The 20,299-nt window shown below is 56.1% G+C and overlaps 8 protein-coding genes across 8 annotated transcripts; 4 read left to right on the forward strand and 4 right to left on the reverse strand.

Annotated features, from left to right (window-relative positions):
* Positions 1-245: 245 nt before the first annotated feature.
* On the reverse strand, positions 246-1,439 carry D7B24_009076 (uncharacterized protein; the record flags this gene model as incomplete). Its single annotated transcript, XM_028643154.1, has 1 exon — positions 246-1,439. One exon carries the CDS (start codon positions 1,437-1,439, stop codon positions 246-248), a length of 1,194 nt encoding a protein of 397 aa, XP_028493133.1.
* A 1,338-nt stretch (positions 1,440-2,777) lies between these two features.
* On the forward strand, positions 2,778-3,618 carry D7B24_009077 (uncharacterized protein; the record flags this gene model as incomplete). The annotated part of the gene is made up of 4 exons (XM_028643155.1): positions 2,778-2,813; positions 2,915-3,307; positions 3,383-3,424; positions 3,487-3,618. 4 exons carry the CDS (start codon positions 2,778-2,780, stop codon positions 3,616-3,618), a joined length of 603 nt encoding a protein of 200 aa, XP_028493134.1.
* Positions 3,619-4,180: 562 nt separating this feature from the next.
* Positions 4,181-6,911, forward strand: D7B24_009078 (uncharacterized protein; the record flags this gene model as incomplete). Its single annotated transcript, XM_028643156.1, has 5 exons — positions 4,181-4,702; positions 4,765-4,993; positions 5,076-5,107; positions 5,167-6,501; positions 6,741-6,911. The coding sequence occupies 5 exons, from the start codon at positions 4,181-4,183 to the stop codon at positions 6,909-6,911; spliced, it is 2,289 nt and encodes a 762-aa protein (XP_028493135.1).
* Positions 6,912-11,286: 4,375 nt separating this feature from the next.
* Positions 11,287-12,684, forward strand: D7B24_009079 (uncharacterized protein; the record flags this gene model as incomplete). Its single annotated transcript, XM_028643157.1, has 1 exon — positions 11,287-12,684. One exon carries the CDS (start codon positions 11,287-11,289, stop codon positions 12,682-12,684), a length of 1,398 nt encoding a protein of 465 aa, XP_028493136.1.
* Positions 12,685-14,316: 1,632 nt separating this feature from the next.
* On the forward strand, positions 14,317-14,757 carry D7B24_009080 (uncharacterized protein; the record flags this gene model as incomplete). The annotated part of the gene is made up of 1 exon (XM_028643158.1): positions 14,317-14,757. The coding sequence occupies one exon, from the start codon at positions 14,317-14,319 to the stop codon at positions 14,755-14,757; it is 441 nt and encodes a 146-aa protein (XP_028493137.1).
* A 383-nt stretch (positions 14,758-15,140) lies between these two features.
* On the reverse strand, positions 15,141-16,780 carry D7B24_009081 (uncharacterized protein; the record flags this gene model as incomplete). Its single annotated transcript, XM_028643159.1, has 2 exons — positions 15,141-15,148; positions 15,946-16,780. The coding sequence occupies 2 exons, from the start codon at positions 16,778-16,780 to the stop codon at positions 15,141-15,143; spliced, it is 843 nt and encodes a 280-aa protein (XP_028493138.1).
* Positions 16,781-17,305: 525 nt separating this feature from the next.
* D7B24_009082 (uncharacterized protein) lies at positions 17,306-18,295 on the reverse strand (the record flags this gene model as incomplete). The annotated part of the gene is made up of 1 exon (XM_028643160.1): positions 17,306-18,295. The coding sequence occupies one exon, from the start codon at positions 18,293-18,295 to the stop codon at positions 17,306-17,308; it is 990 nt and encodes a 329-aa protein (XP_028493139.1).
* Positions 18,296-19,464: 1,169 nt separating this feature from the next.
* On the reverse strand, positions 19,465-20,161 carry CSL4 (exosome 3'->5 exonuclease subunit ski4 (Csl4); the record flags this gene model as incomplete). Its single annotated transcript, XM_028643161.1, has 2 exons — positions 19,465-19,635; positions 19,697-20,161. 2 exons carry the CDS (start codon positions 20,159-20,161, stop codon positions 19,465-19,467), a joined length of 636 nt encoding a protein of 211 aa, XP_028493140.1.
* Between the last annotated feature and the right edge of the window lie 138 nt (positions 20,162-20,299).

Here is a 20,299-nt window from a genome sequence, read left to right on the forward strand (position 1 = left end):
AGAGAGAGAGAGAGAGAGAGAGAGAGAGAGAGAGAGAGAGAAAGGATATCAAGTGGTTTCTATTAGTGGCGGAAGAAAAATAAATAAAGATGTACCAGGCCTGGTCCCGTGACGCCGCTCCGAATGCCGTCCCGACAATAATAACCTATACACCAAACCCTACAAGAGGCCGCGGGCGACCAGGTGAATCTATGACAACGTGGTGGCCATCTGAAGAAAACAAAGCACCATTTCAAAAACACGCCTCAGAAGCGTGGCCCCGGAGAGCGCTGGCGCTGGGGATTCGTCGGCGGCATGTTACTCGGAGGGAAGGCCTGCGGGTTTTCGTCGAGAAGGTCTTCTAGGTAGGCACTCGGCGCGCGAGCGCCATGTGCCGGAGCCGCGAGGTTGAGGGTGCTGGTGCTCATCTCACGGCGAGCCGTGAACTGAGGCGACTCGGGTGGTGAATGCTGGGGCACGGCTCGGCCGACCGGGGCGCCGAGGCCATTGCCACGCGAGTCGGGGCGCGGATGCAGGTTGGTCAAACTGATAGAGTGCTGATGAGGGTTGCCGCCAGGAGATGAAGATCCCGCAGCGTAGAAACCAGAGGGGAGGAAGCGGGAGTCGCGGCTGCCGGCGGTGCCTGCGTTGGCACCAGCGGCAGCGGTGGGCGAGAAGAAGAGGTTGGACTGGCTTGGAGTTCCGGACGGGACGGGTCCGCGGTTGGTGCGTCGAACACCACGGCCCGCGGCGGCGGCGCCGGCGAGAGAAAGCGACGAGTTCTGATCGCTGTACTTGTAGAAATGAGCGGGAGGCGCAGGGAAGGCGGCCTTGTCGTTGGCGCTATGCTGCTCCATAGCGGCACGGCGGACAGAGCGATGCAGCAGACAGGCGACAATACCACGCCAGAGAAGGATGCCGAGGCCGAAGGCGCCGAGGATGGCTCCGACAGCGATGAATACAGTGCCCTCGGGAGCCGTCGAGTGTTGCATGAAGGGAGCGTGGAGGGTAGGCGGGACAGCGGCGGGGGCGTAGGTGGGAATCTCCAGGATGGTCTCGATGGTGGGAAAGGTCATGATGGCATCCCCATCGTCGGTGCCTCCAGTGATCTGAACATCGCCTCCTGTTGTCGTCGCCGTGCCCTGCGTCTGCGAGGTTGTCGCGGCGGTGGCTGTTGGTTGCGTCGCGGATTCACCCCCAGAAATGGTCACATCCGCATCGGCAGATGGCGATGGTGTCGCTGACTCCGCGGCCGTAGACGCCGCCGCAGCGGTGGTCTCCGCTTCGGCCGTGGGTTCTGGCTGTTCTCCAGCAGATGAAGGCTGGTTTGTGTTGGCATTATTGTTATTGTTGTTGCCGCCGTTCTGAGCAGAGGTCGTGGTGGCGAAGAGCGCCACAGCAGCGACGGCTGACGAGAGGACGGGCGAGCGCCGCCGGGCGACAAAGCCTAGGCGCACCATGGTCGGTCGAGCGAAGATTTGAGTTCGTAGGCGTGGATTGCGTGGTAGGCGTGAAAGACGTGGTGGAGGTCGTACAGACTTGCCGCTCTGCAAGGAACGGTGTCGGGGTCGCAAGACTGGTTGGCCTATTCGTCGCGTGCAGTGGGATAGCGTTTGAAATCGGACGTGTTGTGGAGACAGTAGAGGACGGGGGTTGCCGTTGGAAGAGATAGCCGAATAGAAGTAAACTGAGAAGAAGAGAAGAGAATGTTGGGCAGAGCTGGCGACAAAGCAACTGCGTGTATCGTATGGAAGCCGCGTGTCGATTGGGCCAAGTTGGTTACGAGAGCCAAAGTGAGGGCGAGGAGCCAGAGTGAGGGCTGAGGGCTGAGCAGGAGAGGAATACCTAGAGATCTGGATCTGCACACGGGCGGCAGCAACGGGGGGGCCAGGCAGGGAAGGCAGGCAAACGAATGAGGAAAGCAGGAACCACAGTGCTATTTTGCCATTTGACAGGGCAGGTTCAAAGGGGGGAAGGGGGAGAGTGAGAGAGAGTGAGAGGGGCGCAAGCGTGGAAAGGGGGGTCTCGGTCTCGGGCTGGGACCTGAGTGTGCCTGCCCGCCCTGTCTAGGATTGCTCACCGTGTGGCTCCATTCAGGTCCACCGTGAAATACATTAGCTCATCGAGGAAACGACTGGCGGATCGACGGCTGCCAGACCCTGGGTGCACTGTGTTCGTATTGGCACTGGTGCATCCCATCGTTCCAGTGCCTCCCTAAAAACAGCCCTCGAAACCCCCAGCCCCTGCAGGTCATTCGCGGTGCTTATTGCTGCTCTGTCCGACATGTCAACCCACACGAGGTCATCATATGGCATTGCATTCCATTCGATTCGTGCTATTGTCCTCCTCTCTCTCCTCTGACGGCTTTTGACGTTGGGGGGCTTGTCGTCGCAAAAATAACCAAAAGAAATGGTAGACACGGCAAACGGCGTCAAGTGGCAGATTAAACCAACGCCTAACTGTTAGTGGCTGCAGGGCTCAACGGGCCTAGCGGCGTGGCAGGCGTGGCAGGTGCGCCTGAAGCGTGGTTCACCAATCACTCAACCGCCGCTCTGCGTCTGCATCATCCATCACAGCACGGCACTTGGCAGCAGCCGCGAGCCACCTGGCCGTTCATTATCCCACAAAAGTCCCGTAGAAGATGCATGTCTCCACTAAAACTTTTTTACACCCCGCCGTCGACGACAGGCGAGATCTGGAAATCCCATCACATCAGCCTTGCGATCCAGCCTCGCCTGACTTTTCTCTCCCCAACGACCTCACCTCTTCCTTCCGCCCATCCGCAGCCAACAACCACCATGGGTGTCCAGAAGAAGACCCGCAAGTTCGCCGAGGTACGCCGTCCTCCCTTTCTTCGCACCCTGCCTCTCTTCTTCAAGAACCCCTCTGCTGCTGGTTACCCCCCATACTAACGAAAGGTCTCCGATGATCACAGGTCAAGCGCGTCATCGGCAAGAACGATGCCCGTCGCAAGGAGAACCTCGCCAAAGCCGAAGCCCTCGCCAAGGCCGAGAAGGCCAAGAAGGCCGGCCCCGACGGCGAGCTCGTCCGCGCCGTGCCCCAGATGCCCTCGCAGATGTTCTTCGCCGCCAACACGTCCCTCGTGCCCCCCTACAGCGTCCTCGTCGACACGTCCTTCTTCAGCCGCACCGTCCAGATGAAGCTGCCGCTGCTCGAGACCATGATGGACTGCCTCTACGCCACTTGCACGCCCATCGTCACCGACTGCGTCATGGCCGAGTTGTCCAAGCTGGGCCCCAAGTTCAGGCTCGCTATGCGCGTCGCAAGGGACGAGAGGTGGGAGAAGGCGAGGTGTACGCACAAGGGTGTATGTTTGATTGTCTCTTGGCCTCTGCATGGGGCTGGATCGCTCAGGTTCGCGTTGTTCTGACACGGCATATAGGTTTACGCAGATGACTGCATCGTGGACAAGGTCCAGAAGGACGTAAGGCCTCCTCTTCCCCTCTACCGGACCCTCCTCAAGACCAACTTGCTGACTTGTCGCAGAGAATCTACATCGTTGCAACACAGGATAAGGGTCTGCAGTCCCGCGTCAGGAAAATTCCTGGTGTGCCCATCCTCAAGGTTACAAGAGGAAAATACATCATCGAGAGGCTACCGGGTGCGCCGGACTCATAGAGCGTGCGTGGCAACAAAAAGAACAAGAAGAGACATGGCTATGGCGTTGACGGGATGATTTATGGCGGCGTTCTGTCTTTCAGTCTATTTTCTTGTTTTCAATACACGGTATTGGCCCCGTGAGGATCGCAACGGACTTAGGACCTCTTAACCCCGTCCGAGCTCCTATCGTGAACTCAATTCTCGTGCTTGGTCCAGCTCAATCTGCGACGGCAGTTTTCTCTCCACACACGCATACCTCGCCTGACACAGCCTCGGTTTGCGCGTGTGTGTGCTTGGCTCTGACGAGTACAAATCCCAAGAGTGGTCGCTAGAAATCTATATCTCAACCGGGACGATCCTGCTCTGGTGCGTACCCCGCAATCTGCCCTCGTCTGTCAGCAACCGCCTGAAACTGCACCGAGTTGCCCAAATGCACTGGCGACTCCTTCATATCCCTGACCCCTACAGATTGAGCGTATTCAAAGACGCGGAGACGTATCCATCCGTGAGACAACATCTCACTCCCCGCCCAAACAGGCCGCAATTGCAAACCACAGCCTTCTTTTTCTTTCTCCTCTCCATGGACGGCAGCACCTCCTCCCGATCGTCCGACAACATGGACACGGACATGAGTGGGGCACCTGATGATAGGTCCGGCACAGGACCCGACACCCTCGGTGAGGTGCATCTCAGTTCCGGCTCCGCCACCGGCGTCGCCGCTACCGCCGCCAAGCGCTCCCGTGTCCTGCTCTCCTGCGCTGCGTGCCGCGTCTCCAAGCTGAAATGCGACCGCTCGAGCCCATGCGGCCAGTGTATTCGCAAGGGCCGCCCCGAGGCGTGCCAGTATGCGCCCAAGCCGCAGAGGAGGAAGCCCAACCAGAGCATGGCCTCACGGCTGAAGCGACTCGAGGGCATGGTGCGCTCCATGCTCGAGGACGGGGACGTTGTCGTCGATCCTTCGCAAGGGCCGGCAGAAGCGGCGCCGCCACTACCTCCATCCGTAAGGGTTGCGAAGGGCCTGAGAGCAAGCGGGCAAGTGGTGCATGGCGAGAGGGGGTCAACATATATCGGTGCCACGCACTTTATGGCTATGCTTGAGGACGTGAGTTGGCTTCCTCTTCTCCTCTTACCCGTTGGACCCCTGCTGACAAGTTGAGCTGGTAGATTGAGGATCTCAAGAGCTTCTTCGACGAAGAGCAAGACACATTCGACCGTCTTCCACAACAGAAATCTCATGTATGGGACGAGTACGAGGTTCCTGGTGTCCTACTGTTCTCTAACAGTGACCCCACCTCACCTCGCAGCTTGAACGAAGTGATTAGTATCCTGCCTGATCATCGCATTGTCGATCGGCTTGTGATGAGATACTTCGCATCCAAATTCCCTTCCCTTTGTATGTCCCCTGTTGCACCCTTCCATCGTCGTCACTGCGCCCCGTCGACCCCAGCTGTGTACTGAATTGACTCACCTCGCAGACCTCATACACCGACCTACATTTCTCAAACAGGTAGGTACAATGAAAGCGCGTTCTAGATTGACAAAGCAGGCTGATCCTGCTCGACATAGTACCGTGAGTTCTGGCTTGACCCCAGTGGCATCGACTATCACTGGCTGGCGCAGCTCTTTATGGTTATCTGCCTTGCAACACACTTCTCCACGTACACGGCCCCCCACGAGCTCGCGCAAGACTCGCCTGAACCGCCCTTCGAGAAGATGAAGCGTTTCAGGTCCACAGCCGCCTGGTGTCTTGTCAAGGGCAAATACCACCAGCCAACAGAGCAGACGATAGCCTCGTTCCTCATGTACGCCGAAACAGAGTTTTTGCTGAATCGTAACTCGCAAATGAACTGCTATTTGTTAGCATCCACTGTCATGAGACTAATGCTCAAATTGGGTTTCCATCGGGATCCGAGCAAGCTCTCTCATATAAGCGCCTTTCAAGGCGAGATGCGAAGGAGAATGTGGCATATGGGCATGACATTGGACCTGCTCGTCTCTTTCCACATGGGCTTGCCGCCTATGATCCATGGCATCGACAGTGATGTAGCGCTGCCACGGAATGTGCTCGATCGAGATTTTGGCCCCGAAAGCACCGAGCTGCCACCACCACAGCCAATGACGGACTACACAGACCTGACATATCCCCTGTGCAAGAACAAGCTCATGATATGTTTTGGGCATGTGGCGCGGCTGGCGCACTTGCTGACGCCTCCACCTTATTCAGAGGTACTGAAACTCGATAGCAGTATCCAAGAAGCCTGGGATGCCGTCCCGGGGTTCATGCGGGTGCGACCCATTGAAGAATCAGTAACAGACCCTGCGACTCAGATCATTCAGCGGTTCGGCCTTGCGTCCATCTATAACAAGAGTCGATGTGTGCTCCATCGTCGGTTTTTGGTCGAATCCATTATGAAGAAAGAGCACGACTACTCCCGGGTCCAGTGTTTGAATGGTGCTGTAACCATGTTGGAGCACCAGTACCATATATGGCACATGTGCCAGCCCGGCAATATACTCAACCAGCATGGATGGTTCGTATCCTCCTTGGCGATACATGACTTCCTCTTGTCGGCCATGATTATATTCCTGGTAATCGACAATGAAAAGTATCCGCAAGAAAACAGCGGCTTCGGTGACAAAACTGTGCCAAGCAAGGCAGAACTAGTGAGGCTATTGCACCGAGCCCATGGTATCTGGCGTTTCGTCGCGAGAGATCTGCCGGCGGTCAAAAAGACGGCTGACATTGTCGAGACGATGTTGCGCAAAATTGGATCTCCGCCAGGAATCTCTCCCGAATATTATGAAAACAATGAGTCAGAACCTTCACCAGAAGGCCACGGCGATGCGATCAATATTGGTCTGAGCTCTACTTCTTTGTCGGATCTTTCCATCCGTGGTATGGTAACGTATATGCCCCCTTGACTGATCATCAGCTCACATGCTACAGCATCAACACAGCCCGTCGCAAACTCGACAGGTCCCCCAATGGCTGCGAATGTACAGCCTCAAGCTTTCACGGACGCTGGTGTGACATCCTCTACTTTGCCATTTGGCATCAATTGGACGGGCCGAACCGATCAGGTTGACTGGGTAAGCTCACGTCCAGCCAAGTAGCTGAACAGTCTGCTCACATCTGCCAGGGGTATGTCGACAACATCAACCTGCATACAATGCAGGATCAGGCCTCCATGGATCTCGAAACGGGAGGCCAATTATGGTTCGGGCCCTCCGTCACCACCGATGAAGAACTCAGAGATGCAACATTGGGCCTTACAAATGAATGGGTTCAGAATGATGGGTTTTCGGGGTAAGAAGGCATACCGAGCTCATTGTGGCCTTAACTCTCTAGGCGTCGGACAATAAACAAAAGTCGATTACTGGAATTCAATCAAAATCGCCGCTGGTCGAAGAGTGCTTTTTTTTTAAAAAAAAAAAAAAAAAAAAAAAACCAAAACTTAGTGGCCAATGCCCTAGGCTCCATTGACACCTGGGCTTGACTTGTCTTTCACTAGAATAACATGTTCTCCATTCAACATTCTTCACTATGTGACCGAAGTTGAAGGACCCACGATAATGGGGCCTTGGTCGCTAGCAGGGCCGTCTTGAGACTTGGTAATGTCGCTTGCGCCAGAGGTGTTAGATCTAGCGGTGGTGCCGGTCCCGCCATAAAGTGGATTGGCTGCGCTGCGGTCGACCACCTGACGTGGAAAAAAAATCATCGTGAAGCGAAGAGTGGAGGTGGGGGATGGTGGTGAGGTCCATGTGATGAAGGATTCGTCAGTTGGAGTGGGCAATATCCACTGGACCAACAGAGAAAGCATGCCAATTTGCCCAGCCTCTACTAGGTCGTGAACGAATATCGGTGTCGTCGTGCCCCTCTTCCCCGCAAAGCCCATGGCGGGGTTGCGGACTCATTGACAACTCCCGCGCAGGCTCGAGCAACGCGAAGGACCAGGATGGTGGTATCACTGAGGTCGGGAAGAGTTATCAGCAACCGGACGTGGTCTGTCATGGGAAACAGACAACGATTGAATAAGGGGATTTTGGTAGGTCAGGAATGCTCCGCGGAGATGTCGAAATTGGCGGAGAACGAGAGACGGGGCCAACACAGAGCTTGCGCCAGGCGGCTCGAAGCATGATGGCATTCGTGTGAGCAAAGACGTTGCTTTACTGTAGTTGGCTAGCAACGTTGTACAGTACGTAATGAAAAGCGGCCAATTGCATTGGGTGGACAGAGTGTTGGGTTTTGGGTTGCACAATGCCAACGCTGATGCTCATCGCAAAGGCTAACCTGATTCACGGGTGTTGAGGGCATCGTATGGATGACAGGCGAGTGTTGCAACCTGCTTCAGCCGCGGATGGCGCCTTGATCACTGCTTCAATGACAGACTTGTCCATCACTTGCCTTCAAGAGACGATGCCTGGTCAGGTTGAGTCCTACGGCGCTAGGCCGTCGTCTCTAGCGACCCTGACAAGAGTTGCCGAAATGTTGCCTTTGTTGAATTGCCAAAGCTGGCTAGAGGGCCACCAACTGACAAGGCGGGGATTGCACCTCTCCAGCGACAAGAAGCTGGGGCCTCAGAGTATCGTCTGATGAAAGTCAAGAGAAGAACCGGTGTTCCATGTAGGCCGACTGGCATGGTAACGAAGTGGTCCTGGCATACAGGTGCAGATGTGGATCATGTACAAGTACAACGTAAAGTGTGATGGGGGCGGCAGGGGGGGGGGGCTCGATGGGGCGCGTGATGGCTAAGGGCGGAAGGCGTTTTGATGGTCGAGATAGCCAGGCGTGGCGCGGATTTGGCCATACGGGGATCAAATGACGATACTCTTGGGCTCTTGCGCCTGAGTTAACCCCCATGGCAGTTTGATGCAGGCAGTCGTAGCAATCCTCCATATTCCATCTTCTGGATATCTCAGGTAGGCCAGGAAAATGCCAGGTGGCATAGATTGTGCGAAGCAGAATCCTCCGCCGTGGTTCTCCGTAGATCACTAGTGATAAGCTCGGGACCTTGCTGGGCCATGACGAGAGGGTGACGAAAAGGCGAGTAGATGGACACGAATGATGCGATGGAAGGGGCCAGGGTGGGGTGGTCGAGTTGCAGCAGGTCCTCTGTCTGCTGGTGCGGAGCCACAAACTTTCCAATCCGGCGGCATCAACCACCACAACCCATTGGGCCTCAGGGCTGATTATTTGAGGCGGGCTGTTGCATGCCGGACAGGGTTGACCAAGCTGGCAAAGTACCGTCAAAGTGTGTTCGTACAGAAGTACACAGTCTGAATACATCAGGTACTCGGGTCTAAGTCAAGACGCAAGCAGAGCCCCCAGGGTGACAGTTAGGCCTCGAGGTGGATTGGTGAAGAAGGGGTCCATCGGTCAGCGGATGCATGACCTGTCGTTGTGGTGGTGGGCTGGCCCAGCTGGATGGAGCGCAGATGAGAGGTGAAGAGATAAGGAAAAATTTTCGGTCCAGCTCCAGCACGACAGCGCGCGCCGACTGGGGATGCTTGGCCCAGCCAACGACCACCAACCTCTTACCTAATGTTCCACCCTTGTGGCCAGGCAGGAGAAAAAGTCAATGAGGGAGAGGGAGGCACGATGGGGACGTAGGCAGGAACCATAGGTACGTAGGTAAGATAGGTGGGTAGGAAGGTACCTACCTACCTGTCTTAGGGGAAACTGCAGGCCGCCAATCCACTCGTTGATCCACGAGCCTTGTCCTTGCCGAATCGCTCAGCACTCGTCCACGCGCTTGCCTGCGCTTGCATCATTTGGCAACAAGTGCGGGCAGCACCGAACGGGCCAGACAACAGACAGGACCGGGGAGGGCACGGTAGGCACGGTGGCAGGGGCCGGCCTGGAAGGACTAGGGACCAATGTGTTAATAACAAGCAGCGAGCATGATTGGGGGGCTGCAATTCATGATTTGGACAATGTGTAAAGGCTTTGCGAACCGGAAGCCCGTCTTCTCCATTCGGTCCAGCAGCGAGCCCGGCGGCGGCCACGGCCCCAAGAGCCCAACATGGCACAAGAGGGATAAAGACCAGGCGGGCCCTTCCGTGACTGCTGGGAGATGGAGAATGCGGTTTCGAGTTGAGGAGACCACGATCCTCTCTGTTGGGGCCAGCAAACACAAAATACCTACCTACTTACTATTCATACCTTCCTACCCCTTACCTTACTTGCTACCGATCTATCCACGGTATCTCACCACCAACGACGTCCACGTGCTCCTTCCCTTTTCGATATCGAGAGCAAGACAGGAGATAAAGAGGCAACAGCCACTATATCATTGCGCCATCACCGGTGACTTTGCGCCCCACGCGTCTCAGTCGTGTTCACTCCTGTCTATCTGACTGACTGCCATTGCCGTCGCCCGCCCTTCTCCTCAACAACGAAAATTCCCAAGCTTTCCTGAGTCTTGGTCTCGTTCAACCATCCAACAGCATTTATCACCCGGCACAACGTCACAACCACTCAACCCATCTGCAGCCCCTCCCAAGTCGGGCCACATCGAACGGCCGACTAGGTGGCAGCCACGCTTGGCCAGCATTCACCCCGATTGGACCATTCCTCATCGATTCTCGCTTCAGATTCGCATGCAGGTTGGCCGCAACACTCACAAACTCTCCACGCCGTCATCCTCGCCAGCATCCCAGGACGGCTTGGCATCGTACTCATTCGAGCCACCCCTCCTTCTATTCCGCTGCCTGCCCTTCCGCTTGATCCTATTCAGTTGAGCAGCCTGTTGTCGTTCAGCCCCGGTTTTCCACACCAGCCAGAATCGAGGGCAGCTCATCGTCTGGACTTGTTCAGCTCGTCTTTTGGGAAAGACTGGTCCGCACCAGTCATCGTCTAGCCACGTCTTTACCACCGTGATCGCAGCCACACGACCAGTTTCCTTCTAGCTCGACGGGACCCCGGATTTCGCCTTATCCCATCTTTAACCCCCCTCTGAGGTCTCATCTGGTCTATCGCACGCGATTGCTCCATCAAAGCTTGTCTTGACCAGGATCGTGAAGCCCCTACGTTGTCAACCTTGACATCTTGTCGCTCATCATCTCGCTCACCAATTGCGCAACCCCATCAAGGTGCTCTACCGTCTTGACAATCCACCCCGTGCCGCGCTGCATACCGACCAACTGGTGTTGACTCTACTCAGAAACAGCAATCTGCTGTCCGACCTCGCTCGTTGCTGCGCTGCAACCGAACACCTTGCGCCGCTTCGCTTGCCCCTTGCGTCGTGCTGCATTGGATCGCTGTCTTTGCTGTTCCGGCTGGCGATAGCTTAAAGCACCTTCATAGGTCCAATTGACCTATCGCTCTCCCAGCACCCGGCCCGGGACAAAAAGTCGAGATCCCGATTCTCTCAAACACAGAGGGTGAACCAAGCCAGAGCCGTCGTCCGACCGCCGTGGCCCCCCTCCCTTACAGTTCTCCACATCGTCCTGCGCCAGACCCTTTTACTTACACCATCGAATCCGGGGAACAGCGGGGACAACCCTCTCTCTTTCGTCTTTTGCGCAGACACTTTCCACACAATCTGACTTTCGGCCTTTGTGTCGTCGTCACAGAATTTCCCGTCTCTCACCTCTCCATCTTCCCACTCCAACACAACTCTCACTGCTGCTTTTTCCGCCGTCTGGTCGTTGCACATTGTTCGTCAGCGCTGCTTACAGCCTCTCATGGTGACCCTCATGCCTTCTCAACTCAGCAGGGTCGGGATACCTATCCGCCCCGCCACGCATCACCTCAACCACCAACGCGACCAGCCAGCAGCCGAGTTCAACAAGACACACAAGCACTCCCGCTCCTCCTATTCGGAGTCGTCTCCCCTCGTTTCCCGCAACAACTCCCTCACTTTCCGCCCCCCTAAGCGCTTCATGTCCTCACCCGACAAGACCATTGCCGTCATCAATGCCAGCGGTCGGCAGGCCGCCTCCTTCATCAGAGTCGCCACCGCCGTCGGATACCACGTCCGCGCCCAGTTGCGCAACCTCGAAGGTGTGGTAGCCACTGAAGTGAACTCAAATCCCAACGTGACCGTCCTCGTTGGTGAGCTTTACACGCGACACAAGCCCACACCCGACAACCGCGACGTCACCAAGAATGGTCCCATTTCCGGCGTAGGAGTGAACCATGAGCTCATCAGCGACCTTTTCAGGGGCACGCAGCTAGCCTTCATCAACACCACCTTCTACGGCGATGAGTTCCAGATCGGCAAGGCGCTTGCCGACGCCGCCAAGAAGGCGAATATCCAGCACTACATTTACTCATCCATGCCGGATCACTCAGCCTACAACGCTGAGTGGCCATCATTGCCTTTATGGGCCTCCAAGCACCAGGTCGAGGAGTACATCCGCAAGATTGAACTTCCTGCGACCTTTGTGTACACGGGTATCTACAACAACAACTTCACGTCCTTGCAATACCCTCTCTTCTGCATGGAGCTGCAGACCGATGGGTCCTTCCGCTGGGAAGCTCCGTTCCACGAAGATGTGAAGCTGCCATGGATCGATGCTGAGCATGATGTCGGGCCCGCCATCATCCAGATCTTCAAGGACGGCGCGTCAAAGTGGCGTGGCCGGCGCGTCGCGCTCGCCTGGGAAATGCTGACGCCGCGTGAGGCCTGCAAGGTCTTCGCCAAAGGTGTTGGTCGATCCGTCAAGTATGTCAGGGCGCCTATCCACCTCAAGGTGAAGATTCCTACTGGGTATCGAGAACAGCTCGAGGCTCTTGGAAAGCTCTTCGGTCTTGGCCACGATGACCCCAAAAAGCAACCGCCATACTTTGGCGACGCCGAGCTCGACGATAGCTGCCCGGAGCAATCCATGGCGCTTTGGGAAGGGCCTCGGGGCCTGGAGGAATACGCACGGGAGGTCTTCCCGCTCGAGGAGCAAGCCAATGGTCTTACGTGGATGCTTGAAGAAGAGGATTTGCACGAAGAAGTGGCCCAGGGCCACACAATTTCCCAGGAAAGGGTCGATGAAGAGCGTGGAGAAGAAGAGGAGGAAGAAGACGACGAGGACGAGGGACTCGTAATGAGAGGACTGAAGAGGGACGAAGAACAATGGCTGGCCTAACATGTCGCTGACATCGACGGACGGCCTTTGACTCCCAGGGTCAACAGCCAACAAGGGAAACGACAAACTTACCTGGGCATAAATACGTTCGACGGATATCCGTCTATTTTCTTTCGTGGTTGCAGGCCGTGGCGTCGCGGGCGCCATGCTGTCCTGCTGTGGAGAAGGGGGTTTTTCATGACCTGAACGATCTATCGAGGCACTGAAGCGCGGTCGGGTTGACGACCTGCGTTTGCATAGCGGTTACAGAGGGTTTGGCTGGGCACATATTATGAGCGAAGCATAATAGTCCGTTCGACGACTCGGATGCGATTCTGGCGCGGCGTTTGGGTATTGGAAGACGAAAAAAAGGTGAATACGAACACCGCACAGTCGGGGTTTGGGTCTGGATATTTGAATTTAGGAATGGATTCGCCATGGGTTGACAAGCCCAAGCAGGAAGCTGCCAACGAAATACAATCCATGGAAGATGAGACATTTTCAATCAATATCTCTCTCGCTGCTTTTTGACCTGCATTGTGTTTGCTGTTGGAACTTCGGTGAATTGTTGTCTCCACGCGCAGCATGCCACGCATAATGATGACGCAGTCGAGGGACGCAAGAGGAGGGAAAGCGGATGAGGAGCGTCGATCAACGGTCCAGCGCCTGAAGCTGAGATATATAGGTGAGTTCTCGACTGTGCGGCGCATGGCCGACCTACCAACGGACCCTGTCCACGCTGCACGGCCAACGGGCGTGGGGGGACTCGCGTGGGAGGCTGTCAACGCCGCCAGATACGACTGTGGTGTGGGCAGCCGATGTAGTATGGGAGAAGATAACAACGGGCGAAGACAATCGTTATCTGGGTAAGGGGTGAACTCACGCATCTTGCAGCTCCCAGCGGAGAAGGCTTGCTTCGGCAAAGGCCTCTCTCTTCTGCCGCACAGAAGGTCCGGTTACAACTGATTCGAATTCGAGGGGTCAGGTTTCGACTCCTCGGTACCTGGAAGAAGGGGGGATGTCTTACGGAAGACGTTCATTGAGGGGGCTTCTCGAGTCTTGGCCTGCCGCCCCGAATGCAGAGACGTGATGCATCGACCAGAGCCGGACATACAAATGCCGAGGGTAAAGCTTGTCTACGGATAAGTTGCTATCAAACTCCTGGCTCGTCTTCATTTTGTCTTGCCCGCCGCTCCCATTGGAAACCAGTAGGGCCATGGGTACATGATGCAGTGGCGGGTTCTGTCCGGGTTGACTTCGAGACCGAGCTTATGAAAGAACCGGGAAGGGCTCACACGCGCGTACTGAGTGCTCTCTCGCGGCTTGGAGGTGCAGGAAATGTTCCACAGCCAGGGCAAGCCACCTGCACTTGTGTGATCTGTTATTGCGTTCGTGCTTCCACTGCTTTGAGATTAATCGGGCAGGTCTATTTGCCTTGACACGGATAGTACTCTGTGGAACAAGCAATCGCCGAGCACCCTTGTAATCAAGCAAGTGTTGATGGACGCATACGCTTTCATCATCCTTGAGTTATATATCTCTTGGTCTAATACATATCTTACACAAAGAGCCAGCGCTAACCATGGCTTCGGTAGTGGGTTTAAATCGCCCAGACACGACGCCAGGCAGCTTACCTTGCTTACCTTGCTCGCCATGCTCGCCATGTTCGCCATGCTTGCCATGCTTGCCATGCTCGCCATGCTCGCCCTCCTTGCCATGGGATCCATGCTGGCCATGCTGGCCATGATCGCTCTGGTGGCCATGATCGCCATACTCGTGCTGCTCGCCATGCCCGTGCTGCTCGCCAAGCTCGTCCTGCTCGCCATGCTTGCCATGCTTGCCATGCTCGCCATGCTTGCCCTGCTGGCCATGCTCGACCTCCTCGCCCTGCTGGCCATGATCGCGCTGCTCGCGCTGCTAGCCATGCTCGCGCTGCTCGTCCTGCTGGCCGTGCTCGTCCTGCTGGCCTTGCTCGCGCTGCTGGCCGTGCTCGTCCTGCTGGCCGTGCTCGTCCTGCTGGCCTTGCTCGCGCTGCTCGCCGTGCTTGCCATGCTCGCCATTCTGCCTTCACAAAGATTGGATATATGGAATTGAGTTGTGATTGGTGAGCCCAATGTTGTTGTGCTGGTCGTGTGTTATAAATCGTAGGTTCGAACCTTCTAAGGGCATCGTTAAATCCAAATCGGCGCCGTTTACGAGATATCTGGAAACGTCCCATCCGCTCCCTGCAGCCTTTCCAAAAGAGTGCTTCGAAGCTTTGTAGGCTTAGACTTCTTATTTCTGCACTCCTGGTGATGGCCAACGTAGTCTTCCTGGTGACCGTGCGGGCTACTTCCATGCGCCGGATCCTCACATGTCTCAAGTAGAACCATCTCTGGTAAGGCCGAAACCAATATGAAGTGCGACGGCTACATTTTCTGAGCAACCGCTGCATCTCAGCCACGGGTTTGGTAGGTAAGAGGGGGAAGGGGGAGTTATCAGGCTGCTCCGCTCTATTAGGATCTGCCCCATACTCGAGCAGGATCCGTAGTGACCTCAAGTGCCCCAGTACCTTAGCCATCCCGAGCGGCGTCAATCGTGCCCCGGGGCCGGAATCGGTATCTGCGCCTGCTTGAAGCAGTAATTCGAGGCAATCCGTCGATTGCTGCGCTGCAGCAATCGCGAGGGGAGCTTGGGGAGAGTTCCCCTTGTCCCAGTGATGGAGCTTCTGTCCAGCGATGTGTTTCGAGAGAAGCATATTGACTATTGTGACGTTATCATTGTTTACCGCCAGCTCCAGGGCCGTCAGTAGATCTGTGTCCCGCGCGGTTTTGTCGAGGCGCTTGTCTTTACAGATCAGCCTGACCAGCTCTGCATGGCTGACAATCACAGCGATATGGAGGAGTGGGTAGCCGCCACACACCACATTAACGTCCAAGCCATCAAGAGTAGGCAACGCTGTGTCGAGGGTCGCGACCTTGTTTATATTCAGAAGGCGCAGAATAGAATGTTGACGGCAAGTGAGAATGAAATGCTCATTGCAATTTGTGAGAATCGAAGCCAGTCTGTGGCTGTGGCTTAAAGACCACTTGAATAGCTCTTCCGGGAGATGATGCAGTCGCTGGCATAAGTACCGAAAGTTCCAGTCAGGTAACCGAAATGATTCGTCCAGCACAGTCCCGAGGACTAAGTAGGATATCGTGCTTCTCAAAATATTCATCATGGGGAGGTCATATCGCGGCTGCAGGATGCCATCCTGTGAGGCGTCCGAGGCGATACCAAGTAATGCAAAAATATTATCACGCTCATCCGACGCCTTGCAATCGCCGAATTGTTGGAGCAGCGTCCTCAGGCTCCGCGACTCGGGCTCTCTGTTATGCCATCGCAGAGGCCCTGGCATAACCGCCAACAGGGCCTGTTGTTGTGGCAGGGGCTCGATGCCCATAGCGGCCGGCATGAGAGCGAACGCCCTCGACCTGACCGCACTGTACCCACAGACGACTGTGGCCCTTTTGGCGCTGTAGGCTTCCTGGATGACCCATACCCTCTCGAACCACTTTCTCGCTAGAACTTCTTGGAGTGCCTCGCGCAGTATGCGGAATTGCTCAGCCGAAATGCTGCCGCTTCTGTGCAAGAGAGATGACCACCGGGCATTCCAAGTCTCGATCGCTGCCCACCGAGATATCTCGATGCTTTCTTTGTCGAGACATTGAATCATCTCGAAGAGGGTATCGATCTCATGGCTGCCGAGTCCTAGCCAAATGATAACATCGTCGGCATTCTCGTAGATGAGCTTCATCTGGCCGACTTGGTGATTGCGCTCCTGGTGATGATCCTGGTCGATGCATACAGCGTCGACCCAGAGGAGTGTATCTGTCGTCTCGCTTCGTAGATGATCCAGTGCATCATAAAGATTTCTTGTGATACCAAACGTCCTATCGTCAACTTTGATCTCAACGCGGTCGGAAGCATCGCCCCACGTGTACGACAGAGCCTTGTAGGGTATCAGATATTCGTTGTCCAGGATTGCCTGAACCAGATTGCATCGAATGGGATCGAAATGGCCGCCTTTGCGGAGATTGAGGAGGCGAATGGCGTAGGTGGAAAGGTCGAGTCGCTTGTACGGAAACGAAGACATGGCGAGCTTGGGTTTGTGGTTTGCCGTTGGATTAACTCCTTGGACGATGTGTTTGAGAATGACAGTAAGGCTGGGTTAAGGATTGTACAACGAATGGGTGGGGGAACCAACACTGAATATATATATGTCTTTGGACGCAGGCTGCAACGAAAAGGCTGTGCTTCGTGGTGGGTGTGAGGTCTACGCCTATCACGATGCGTCGTACTGTTCTGCTGAGCCAACTGCGCCATCAACGCCTGGAAGTCCAATCAGCATACTGTAATGGTACATACATTGGTCCAGCAGGTCCGAGCAGAGGTATCGCCGTACGCAGGTCGACGGGTCGTGAAGTCAATTAGCAAACTCAGCCAGTGCCTCATCATTCGGCCTCTATTTACAAATGCCCAAAGGTCCATACCTTGATAAAGGAATTGCCATCGTTGTCCTGACATCCCATTATTCCTCACCCGAGGCTACCTGCCATGCCCCGTTAATCTCTGATGCTTTATGCTTCATTTCGTCGTAATCTGTATACCGAGTGTTGATTCATGAATCCCTTCGTGAGTCTATTGTGTCGCGTCGCTCGACCAAAACCTTGGCCTCTTCGTCATCCTGCGGCGGGGTTGTCCTCCCTGCCATGTCATTCTCGACTCGTGACTGCTCTCGCATCTTCTTCAGCCTCTCCTCGCCCAACAAGGATCTCACACGCTCGATGCGGCCTACGGCGCCCTCGAGCCGATCGAGCCTCCGCTTCTTGTCCGCCTCTCTTTTCTCTAGCGTCTCAACCCGCTCCTCGAGACGAGCCCTCGCTCGCCGTTCCGTTGCCACCATTTCGTTGGCTTGCTCAAAGAGAGACACGGAGAGCTCTTCCACTTCCTGGTCCGTGGTGCTCAAACGTGACTCAGCAGCGCGGCGAAGATGCTGCTCATGATGCAAAGCAGAGAGCAGGTCGGCATGTGCATTCAGCGGGTGCGCTGGACCATCATCCCCAAAACCCTCCTCCTCCGGCGCCGGGGTCCTTGTCAAAGTCGGCGTCGACGGGATGGAACTCGGCCGAAGATTAGGCGTCGATTTGCGCGACAGCATCGCTGACAGGCGATTCGCAACGCCTGCGGTCGGCAGGAATGATGATCTGCTCGGAGATGGGAGGGGTTGTTGTGGCGGTGATTGTTGGGGCTGAGGCTGGGCGTTGACCTGCTTGCGGAGGTTCGCGAGCTCGTCCTCGTAATCGGCCCAACGGTCAACGGCAGCGGTGGCTTTCTGGTTCAGTAGACGGACCTGTGCCTCCAGGTCGGCGATGCGGGCTTGGGCTTCAAGGAGAGAAGCAGCTGCTTCTTGGATGTAAGCACTGTCTCTGTCTGCGGAGCGGGCCAACTCCTTTGTGGTGGGTTCGAGGGGTGGTGGGAGGACCAAGCCGCAGCCTGGGCAGCAATGGGAGGCGGAGAGCGGCGGGGACGGGGGTTCGGTCGATAGAGAGAGCGTCGCCGGCAGTGGCGGCGTGGTCGCTGTCGTCGTCATGGTGAGAGTTGCACTCATGGTGTGCGCGTGCTGTGGTGGTTGTGCTCGAGGTATCCAGGAGGCGGTCTGAAAAGGCGTCTAGGCTCTTTGTGACTGTGAACTTGCGCCTACGGAGGAGGGAAAACGGCGACCGAGAATCAAGCTGGCCGAGTTGATGATCTCTCCAACGGATGATGGGGAGGGGGTTGCGTGGGGGCGGGAGGGGGCGCCTGGCATTTTATTCTTCCTGAACTAGGTACTTGGCTTTGACGATGCGTGGAAGGACGATGGCTGGGCTAAGTATCGGGCTGGGCTTTGGGTTTGTGTCGGGCTGAGGTGTGTTCGGTGGCGGGGGGAGAGTCTAAAAAGGTGAAGCCCCCTCCAGGTCCCGGTCATTTCTCACATGGGCAGCTGCGCCCCTGCGCGGTACGAAGATTAATTAGGATTAGGCGGAAGGGACGACTGGACGAATGGGGGAGTTCCAAGGACACGGAAAGGAAGGGACCTGGTGGAACGAGACTAGGAAGGAAGCATGGATCATCGTAGTGCGTCCATAAGAGGCCCCACATTCTGGGGGCTGTCACTGCACTTTTCCAACGACAAGCCACATCGTTGAATGCACCAGAGGGCAAGGGGCACCTGTCAAGCTCGAAAGGACCTTATATTGAGGGAGACTAAGTCAGGCAGGCGCTCTGGGCTCAGCGCATTCCCAGTGACGACCCACGACCGTGAGAGCTACCTGTCCTCCTCATTATTGTGTCTTGGTTGCTTGGGCGTGCTCCAACTGCAGCGAACAGCAAACCTGCCACGCACATCCTCCGTGCTCGACCTTCTGCTCAAACAGGCCCAGGCCAATATGTCCAGTCAATTAACCCCCCGCCATGCCAGCTGCATCTGCCAAGGTGCTATCCGAATTTTCTGAAGCCCTCGCACGGCTGACTTGCTGAACTGATGACAAGGCCAACTCCTGGCCGTGCTTTGTCGGAGCTCCCCTGCTCTTTGCTCCTCTTGCCGCGAGTTGTCGTACTGGTACGACGGTCATGCTCATGCTGCCGTGTTTCAGACACTAACCTGACTGGGGGGGCATACCTCTCGTCAACACGACCGGCAAGGCCGAGGGAAATCTGTCAGGTCGATCAATCGGCTCGCGGGTGTCCTTCCGGCGGACACTACGGTCGTCGATCGCATCGTAGAGCCTAGCTTTGTCTTCAATTGGGCTTCGCGACCTTGCGCAACTCGCCAACCCCCGTTTCGGGGTCCCTGTACTCCTTCCAGCTCACAGGCACCATGTCGTTGCCAGCCTCACTCGTCGCCATGATGACTCCCAGCTCATTGCTCGCCGTCGATAAGTAGTAATTTGCCTGGTCACCCAAGGAGATCTGCCCTGCAGTCAGCACCATACTCACAATACCTTACGGCTTGGCCCCGGATTCGACTCACCACCTGCGCCTTCACAATGTCGCCAGGCTTGAACGCTTCATGGATCTTGATTTTGTCCTTCTCTGTCGCTCGTACGTCTTGCGACCGAATGACTCCTTGCCACTCCGTCTGCAGCACCGTGTCGCCAACCTGCTGAATCGACACTATCGCCTGCCGAGGCATCAGGCGCAGCACACGGCATAGCACGATGTTGCTGACATCTGGCAGTGCCTCGCGCTTCTTGCCACCATGCCTCGACACCGAGATCGTTGCTCGGTCCGCCGGTGAGTTGAGAACGCCGGCAATGCGCGTCAGGCGCTTAGCCGGGCCGTTGGCTGAGGCAGGTGTGTCGACCGTTACTCGGCCGAGCAGGGAGGAGACGACGATGCCTTCATGAATGTGAGTACCGGCGCCGGAGCGGTAGCGAGAGGCTGGGCCGAGTGCGGTGCCGGGAACGGCAGTCTGAGGAATGGCGTCCGTTGCCATGGCCGGATGATCCGAAGTCCCAGAAACCCTGCAAGTGTGAGTGGGTTCTCTCGAATTCGTGTTCGGTTGTGAGGGGGATGAGCGGTGGTGAGATTTGGCGTCGCAAGCTGTCGCTGGTCAGGAAGGCTGGCAGGTGAA

This window comes from Verticillium nonalfalfae, assembly GCF_003724135.2.
Source record: "Verticillium nonalfalfae strain VnAa140/NRRL 66861 chromosome Unknown scaffold_88, whole genome shotgun sequence".
Lineage (NCBI taxonomy): Eukaryota > Fungi > Ascomycota > Sordariomycetes > Glomerellales > Plectosphaerellaceae > Verticillium > Verticillium nonalfalfae.